This window comes from Octopus sinensis, unplaced genomic scaffold, assembly GCF_006345805.1.
Source record: "Octopus sinensis unplaced genomic scaffold, ASM634580v1 Contig13674, whole genome shotgun sequence".
Classification (NCBI taxonomy): Eukaryota; Metazoa; Mollusca; class Cephalopoda; order Octopoda; family Octopodidae; genus Octopus; species Octopus sinensis.
In genome coordinates, this window is record NW_021833026.1 from 14,398 (window position 1) to 23,447 (window position 9,050).

At 40.1% G+C, this 9,050-nt stretch overlaps 2 protein-coding genes across 2 annotated transcripts; one reads left to right on the forward strand and one right to left on the reverse strand.

Annotated features, from left to right (window-relative positions):
- Positions 1-343: 343 nt before the first annotated feature.
- On the reverse strand, positions 344-1,487 carry LOC118761448 (DNA replication licensing factor mcm5-A-like). The gene is given in 2 exon segments (XM_036499338.1): positions 344-1,015; positions 1,323-1,487. Coding segments are annotated over 2 exon segments (837 nt in total).
- Positions 1,488-3,281: 1,794 nt separating this feature from the next.
- Positions 3,282-3,995, forward strand: LOC115229770. Its single transcript, XM_029800068.1, has one exon. It carries the CDS (start codon positions 3,282-3,284, stop codon positions 3,993-3,995), a length of 714 nt encoding a protein of 237 aa, XP_029655928.1.
- Positions 3,996-9,050: the final 5,055 nt, after the last annotated feature.

A 9,050-nucleotide genomic window follows, 5' to 3' on the forward strand; every position in this document is an offset into this window, starting at 1 on the left:
TCGTGAATGGCCACTCGATCGTCTTCGTTCATCTTGTCAAACTCGTCAATACAGACCACTCCTCCGTCCGCCAAGACCATCGCCCCCCCATCGATCACAAAATTCCTCTAAAAATATTTTTCTATAACAAACAGAGTTTTGATCACGGTTTACGGAGGCAGTCAATCCAGCAGCACTACTACCCTTACCAGAAGTATAGATCTGGCCATAATTCAGACAAATACCCCAATTGGAGAACACTGCTCTACAAATTTGAGCAATTGACTCTTGGCAGTGCCGGGATCCCCCAACAACAAGACGTTAATATCCCCACGGCGTATAATCCCGTCCGGAAGTCTAACAATCAAACAATTAAAATAGACATTTTTCTACTTCCACCAAAGACGAGACAAGCCAAAGCCTTTTTTACGTCCCTCGACCCAAAGATCGAAGGCGCGATCGAATCGGCTATAACGTCATGAACATTCTTTTGACTGGCCAGAGCTCGAAACTGACCTTCCTCCACGTCGGAATACTTGATGGCAGTGGAGATAGTCCCGTCTATTCCCAACACTCTCAAATACGGTCTCCGTGTTCCCACAGCTCGATCCTTCCCGGTTTTTCTCACGGAATAGATCCCAACCACCGAAATCCAATTCCCAGGAACTGCTCTCTCACATAAATGTCGGTCGCAGAACAACAGCAAATGTCGGGGCACTTCTCCCGTAGGAACAGCGTCGGGGGTCTCCTGTAGTTTCAATACTTGATAGTCCACACACGTGCACTTTTCAGGGACTATAAAATACGGATCCAACGGACACTGCGGTGACTGCTGACTAGCCAATCAGTCAATACATCACCATTTTCGGGGAAGATTATAACCATCTAAACCAATATCAATTGGAATGTTATTGATGGTTGTGGAACATCCTCGGCATTGGATTGTAATTGCGCGGGCTTTTGCCTTGAGAGAAGACGCCGAGATGACGATTCCTTGGACTTTTATGAGGCGGGAGACGTCAGAAGACTTTTTGTGCTTTTGGGAGATCTACCTTTATATTTCGAATGAGGGAGACGTTGGCCGTCCATGTTAGCATAACTTGAATTGGCTGGTCGTCCACAAGTTGAGAGTCATTCACAACTTGAACAGCTGTCTGTTTGATAGCATCCTCGAACTTTTGAGTCATATGAAAATTTGTACAAGACTGATGTTTTCAGATGGACGTTTGATGAGAGAGTCAAAGAGGGATTCCTCAAATCGTTGAATATCTTCTAATTCGATTATGAGGAAGTGGGATTTTGAGATTATGGTTTCCTTGAGTTGTTGACTTTGAATAAAAAACGTAAATAAACCGGTAGATATAATCAAATTCTTGGCCATGGAAATTGAGGATAAAGTTCGTGAATTTGTTTATTAATTCTGTGTTTAAATTTTCAGTATTTTCTAAGTTTGTAAGTAATCCGAGTCCATCGCTAAAGTAAACTTCACCCACATCGAAGCCTGACATTATAGACCAGCCCGCTTATTAATATTTTTAATAATTATTTGTCATTCATTAGTAGAATATAAAAAATTCTTGAATTGTATAAAATTCCAAGAGATAGAATTTCTTTATGAAGCTTTAACAAATTTAGCCCAAGGATTTGTAATAAAGAAGGAATTGAAACCAATGGTTCATCGCTTTTGGAGCATAAATGATCGGATTTGTGTATTTCAAATCAGCATGAATAAGCTTTGCTTATCTAAAAGCTTACTATCCATTATAAACTTATACGCACCCCATAGTGGATTGATTGAAAAAGACCCCACTGAGATAAACTTGTTCTACTCTTGCCTGTCTGAAGCTTATTCTGAACTTGTTCACTCGTCACTAACTATCATTGTTGGCGACCTTAACGCCAAAGTGGAATTACGAAGAAACCTGGATGAAACCTTCATGGGAAAACACGGGAGAGGAATAAAGAACGTGGCAGGAACATTACTTTCCGATTTTTGTCAGGCAAACAGTCTATTCATTTGCAACACTGCATTCATGCACCCTGCAAGACACAAAACTACTTGGACGGGGTTTAGGAAGAATTTATCCGGGAAATTTATAAACATTTACAACCAGATAGATTATATAATCTGTCGATCTAAAGACAAAGCTCTTTTCACTGACGCAAGGTCATATGGTGGGTCAAACATTGACAGTGACCACAAAATGGTCATTGCAAGAATATCACTGAATAAACATCTAAACAAATATCAAAGGGAGGCAGGATATCCTTAGGAAGAGAAAACTCGACCTAAATGGACTCTCAATACAACAAAGGGACATGACTATAGGAAATGCCTTGATACGTATTTGGGAAGTGTGGAAACAAATCAACCATTCCCCAAACTCTGGGGACAAATCCAAGAATCAATACGAGGAGCAGCGGAGAAACAGCTCATGGACACAGAAATTGTTACCACATCACAAAATGGAACAACTGAGATATCGCTCCTTGTGAAGAAACAAAAATCTATTTGGTTACAATATTTAAATACGGAGGACAAGCAAATCAAAAGAAAACTTGGTCGGGAAAATCAAATATTAAGAAGATCAAGAAGTGCGTGTCCTATATGTCAAGGAAGGAGGCTGAGATACAGATCAAGACCATGGAAGCCTTGAAAGACAATGGAAAGTATTATGAAGCGATCAGATTATTACGAGGACGTAAACACAGACAACCACTAATCATAAATGACAAAATGGAAGACGAATTGCAGATTCCGCAGAATTAGCAGAACTAATCGTTGGCCACTTCGAGAAACTGTTTAGATCCAACAGCAAAGGAATTGATGAATATACCGGGCATCCCAGGAAATTGGAGTTGGAAATAACTCCTGCAGAAGTGCAAAGAGCATGTGCTAAGCTCAAAAACAATAAAAGCCCAGGACCAGACGGACTAGGACCAGAGCTACTCAAGTATGGAAGTGAAAAGCTAAATGTCCTCATTGCGGACCTCTTCAACGGAATGTTTAAAACAAACAACCATTTACCCCTTGGACGAAGGATACTGGTCCCTGTCCAAAAACCGAACAAAGCTGAGGGAAAAGTGGAGAATCTGAGGCTAGTAATTCTTATGAATAGCATACGGAAAGTTTTTCAATCATTACGCTAGAAAGAATAAAACCTCGCACCGAACTATTTATATCTGCATTTCATAGCGGATTTCGGGAAGGAAGATCGACTTCTGACATCGTGTTGACCCATAGATGGCATTGTTCCACCATTCAAAGGTTCAAAAATGCGACATACATTCTTGGCATTGATATGTCAAGAGCTTTTGATTTGATTAATCGTCATAAATTAGTGGAATTCCTTGCAGGATTCCTTGATGAATCTTCTATCCGGATGATCAGGGCACTATTATCAGAAACCTATCTATCGGTCAGAGTACGATATAAGTGTTCTAAACCATTTGAATCAACATCTGGAACACCTCAAGGGGATCTACTATCTCCGATACTGTTTGTCATATATCTGGAAGCTGCATTGAGAGAACTAAAACCATACTATAAAGGAAATATCAATGTGGTGGCATACGCGGATGACGTGGATTTTATTTCTTCCGACAGGGACGCTCTGGAAAGCCTACTGGAGGTGATGCCAAATAGACTTGCTGAGTGGTTCCTCAATGTAAATGTTGAGAAAACAGAATTTACTGAACTACCAAAACAGAAGTTTAAGCTGGACGAACATTGGAGAAAAGTAAAGAAACTCAGATCTCTATTGGGAGACGAACAAGACGTGACTATGCGAAAAACACATGCAAACAGTGCACTACGCAGCTTAAAGGAAAATTGGCTAAAACGCAAAGGACTCAGCACAAAAACACGGATACGACTACACAATTCACTAGTGAAGCCAATACTCTTATATAACGCCGGAACTTGGGGACTTTCCGCTACAGACAATGACAATTTAGACTTTTTTCACAGAGATCACCTCCGACGTACTCTAGCCTCCAAGTGGATTCAAGGCTGAGTGGCAGAACAGTTTATACCAGAACATCATGCTGTGCTTGAAGAACTTGGTAGTTTTTCGAAGCTCCTGGGTTCGAATCTCACTGTTATCGTTTCGGTCGTAGGTTTCATGCATATTACATGCACCCCGGATTGACGAGTGACGCCGTCAACAGTGATACACCACTGCGGAACCGGATGTCTATCTCAGCCACAACACAAAAGAAATATAGATGGAGCAGAGACACACTTCTTCGTTTGAATTCTCTTCGTTTGGATTAGCTAGTTTCTTAATAACATGTTCTCTCTGTGTCTTGATGTTATGTGGCCCCACAAGCTTTGTCATGATCCATGGCATCGCGAAAGTGCGTCTAATAATAATTACAACATATGAAAGACTGTTCACCCAAAACGTATTCCCCGCTCTACTGTCTACAACAAGTGGTCACTTCAACTCAATGTAGGCCACGACTTGTTTTCCCTGGACTAATTTTTCCACGTGACTGTTCACTTGGGTATTCCACTCAGAATTCATATTGCACGGCACAATCCCACTCAAATACACATCCACGGACTGACTCCACTCACTCATCTGGCCTGATCTGCTGTTTCTGGTTAGAAAAGTATTTAAGAATGTCAATGTTGAGTTGCTTGGCTGTTTCTCAGAGGTTTTTGTGCACGATCCGGAATCGGATTGGAAAATGATCTGACAACGGAAATGGAATGCGTACACCACAAAGAGCACCCGATGACGGAAGACCATCAGACTCAGGGTCATCAAAATAGTCAAAAAGTGCAAGTCCCCATGACTGTTCGGAAATTGAAATCCCAAACTAGGAAATACTTAAGTCAATTCAACTGGCAAAATCCAAACTGTACAAATGTCCTACAAACAGTTCTTCCTTTTGAAAGCAAAACTACTCAGGGCGTCAGGAATCGGCAACTGGGCACGACTCATCAAATCCACAAAAAAATTGCAAAGCGCATACAAACCAAAGAGCGAGTTGTGTATTACAACATGAGAAGAGACAGTCTACACCATAATTGCCCAAACTACCTTCGACAATCCCAGCCGAGCTCGTCCTGGACACACTGAGTATAACCGTAATGCACAATATCGGTAGCACTAATTTGCCCGACTAACCCATATGCAGTGACATCGTCCATTACTGATTATATACAGTGCCTGACAAAAAAATGGATTTGTAATAAATCGACTTTTTTTAAAATAAATTATAATTTAATTTTCTTACATCATTCTTGGTAAAATTAGAATTATTTTTGTAATTTTTAAAATTATTTCTGGCTTTTAGAATTTAATTTTAAAGCAGAATTTACAATTTGCCGGACAAAAAAATTGGATTTGGACCAAAAAATTGGATTTTCGTATAAATGAAGCGTAATTCAAAAATCCATTTATCTGATTTTTGATGAAACAATACAATACAATTAATCTCGAGGAATGAACCCTCAATTTCTGCTGTGTCTCTTTCTGAGATAAAAACTCAATTTAATGTGGACGTATCTCCCAGAACAATTGGTCGTATACTAAATTCATTTGGATTACATGCCCGAGTTGCTAAACACAAACCTCTTTTAACATCAAAAAACATCGAAGCCAGATGGTTAATTGCGAAAAAGTTTTTAGCCATATCTGACGAAGAATGGAAGAAAGTCATCTTCTCCGATGAGTCATGTTTTGAGGCCTCTCTCGTTGGGTGTGTTCTTCTTGCTCTTTCTTTCCTCCTTCTTATTTAAATGATGGTCTCCACTCCGTCTCTCCTCCCCCTCTTGACAATCCTTCAGATCCATTTTTGTTGGATTTTGAATCTGTCCTTAAATTGATTTATGATTACCGTGCTTCCTTCCGCATTCCTATTCGAATCCCAAAATCAGCCCGTATTTCGGTGGCCCAAAACCTTTCTTCTTTAATTGATTCTGTCATTTCCGATCCATCCATTCATAATTGGAATCGTTTATTCCTTTTCCCAACTTTTGCGTTGGGCTCCCCTGCTCGTCGCCCGGGTGCCGATGGCTCCTTTGTTTCTCTCTTGAAAAAGAATATGAGTCAGTTTATGAATGGCTCTTTCGCTCCATCTCCCTCTCATTTACATTCTACCGCTAAGCCCTCGTCGAAGGACAGTTCTAAACGTTTACGGTCTCGGATTAACTCCTGTTTAATGTCGCATGATGTCAGCGCGGCTGTTCGTCTCTTGTCATCTTCTGATTCTGTCCGTACAATCACCCCCGATGTTGTTCGCATTCTCAAGGAAAAGCACCCTATTGGAAAACCAGTAACCTTTGATGTGGCCCAATCGTCCTGTTTTTCCTTTTCTGTTTCTTCAAACAACTTCTGGACGCCTTAAACTCCTTTAGGGGTAACAGTAGTGGAGGTATCGACGGTCTCCGCCCTATTCATTTGAGAGACTTAATTTCCGCAACTGGTGATACCGGGAATCGCCTCTTGAATGCTTGCACTAACTTGTGCAATTTATTCCTAAGCGGCAAAATTTCTGACCATGCTAGAATTCTGTTTTTTCCGCCAATCTTACAGCCTTGGGCAAGAAAGATGGCGGTATCAGGCCTATTGCTGTTGGAAATGTCTTTCGTCGTTTATTTGCGAAAGTCTGTTGCAAGTCCGTTATTCCTTCTATTGGCGTGCAACTGCAGCCCATTCAGCTGGGTGTGGGTGTTCCTGGTGGCTGCGAGTCTTCTGTCCATGCCTGTCGTTGCCGAGAAGGGCGAATTCGCAAAACTAACGAAATATGAGAATTTACTCGATCGATTTGCTTTTAGGCAATTGCCGTCGAAACTTCCTGTGTTTTTGGGGCCAAGACGCTTGCTTATCTCAAGAAACTTGGCCACCTGTGCACCTACCACTCCAGAAATCCGAGGGAATTTATATTCCTTATTCAAAGGATCTCGCTGGCTGTTTTACGCGGGAATTGTCTTTCAATCCTGCGAGCCAGTACATAATAGCTAGATTTTTTTTGACGATTTCTCTTTTAAAAATTGTGGCAAATTTCAGAATTGGCAAATATCAATGAAAAGTAGAAAGAATCGATAAAAAATGGCGAATTTCAGAATTGGCAGATTCTAGAGAGTTTACTATTCAAACACACGCGAAAAAATAATTGACTACGATATATGCAATAAAAAGTGTCTCTGTGCAATGAAAAACTACTCAATTGCAAGACGACTACGCTTGGATGCCTTGTAGTCCCCCTCCTGATTGGCCAACAACTTCTCGATCTCCTTTGTTTTACGCATCCGTTCCTTGTCCCTTTAAATTAGCCAATCTCACGATACGCGGAAATAACATCCTGCAACTGCAGTCGAGCTTGACAGGCACTATTTAATCGCATCTCCCGTAACATTGAACGTTGTATCCGCTTGTCGACTGTCGGATCAGTCTCCCCCTTCACTTTCGGGTCAAAACTAAAATCTCTCAAGTCTACAAAAAAACGTTTTTTTGACTGCAGGAAGCAACTGCCGAATTGGTTCAACTTTCTTTGGTGGGAAGAGTAATGGAACTTTTAATTTGTTGACAGAAATGTGGTCATATGTAAGCAATAGCTTCCTCAGGGACTTCTGGAGTTGGAATAAATAAAAATACCGTGATAATAGAAGGCAAATCGGGGATATTCAAGGCTCCTACTGCACTCGATTTTAGTCGATCAAATATTTCAGGAAACACACTCAAATGTGAGTACATTTCTACTATAAACAATCCTTGGGATACCACCGTGTACAATATTTGCAACCTAGAATATTTGAACTTACCAAAACCTCAAATCATCGTTCAGAGTGGAGGTCCTGGCTTTTTGTAAGGTTCCACGTGGTACTTCCACAAACTCGAACGGTAGACTATCGAAATCTCCAAGAAAGATCCCCTGTTCTCCACGGACAGTAAACATTTCCAAAATTCTGGTCGATGCCCCAATAAGCTGAGGAACAAAAGTTTGATCGTCCTTTACTAGTTGACATATTAAGGCAGAGGACACAAGTGAGTTGACTACCTGTTCTACTGTAAGTAAACATTCCTACAAATATTACATTAAATAAATATTTACTAGAAATAAAACATATTTTGATATTTTTTTGCTCGGTTTTTTTGGTTCTTGGTGGTGTAAATTGGAGATTTGTTCGTATTCGAGGTAAAAATCACTAAAAATTCCAAAACGGAAAAAACCCGTCATCATCAAGAGCGTCAGCAGATTGCATAATAAGTCGCTTAATACTCTCTACATTTCCAACCTGTCTAGAGACTTCCTTAGGAGGAGGGTCCACCTTTATTTTGGATGAACTGACCACCTACAAATGACGACGGAACTGACAGTTTTTTGAGGCATAGATTTTAATTTTTTGAGCAAAGTGTCGTAGTCGACTGTTTTCTGACCCAAATTCGTTTTTTGTTGATAATTTGGGTGATGATTGGACTCGGTTTGGGTTGTGGAGCCGACTTGTCTCCATTCCAGGTTTAATTCGTCGAGGAAATCCGCTCTTTTATCGTTCATTTGTCTCTTTTGGACCTGAAATCTAGTAAATGAGATATACTAAACATTATTCAGCTTCGATTTGCGAATTATTTGCTCAAGTCGAGCACATTTTGACTTTGTTTGCAAAATTTTGTCGTTTTGAGGACTTGTTTGATTAAAATCGTGGAAGGATTCGATTTGGGACAGAGATTTACACATTTCGGCACTTTCGTCGTCGTCAGGAAGGTTGAAAGCAGATTTGCTCTTAAAATTGTTTAAAAATGTGATACTTTTTTGCGGATTTTGTTTTTGTGACGAAAATCAGTAAAATTCCCTATTTTTGTTAGTCTTTTAGCTTTTTCTGCCAGTCTTGCTTCTCGTTTAGTGTGTGCGACTGAATTAAAAATGCGCTCTTTCCCTGAGTTTTTAAGTTGGGATTTGACAAAATGAGCATCAAAGGGATTTTTATTAGGTTTTTGATGAGAATTGATGACTTTAGAACGCATCACAAGATTAGTTATTTACCACGTTTTATTTAATTTTTAAATAATTTGTTCAATTATAATTATTATTAAGGAAATTTTAGAATAAATTTTTTG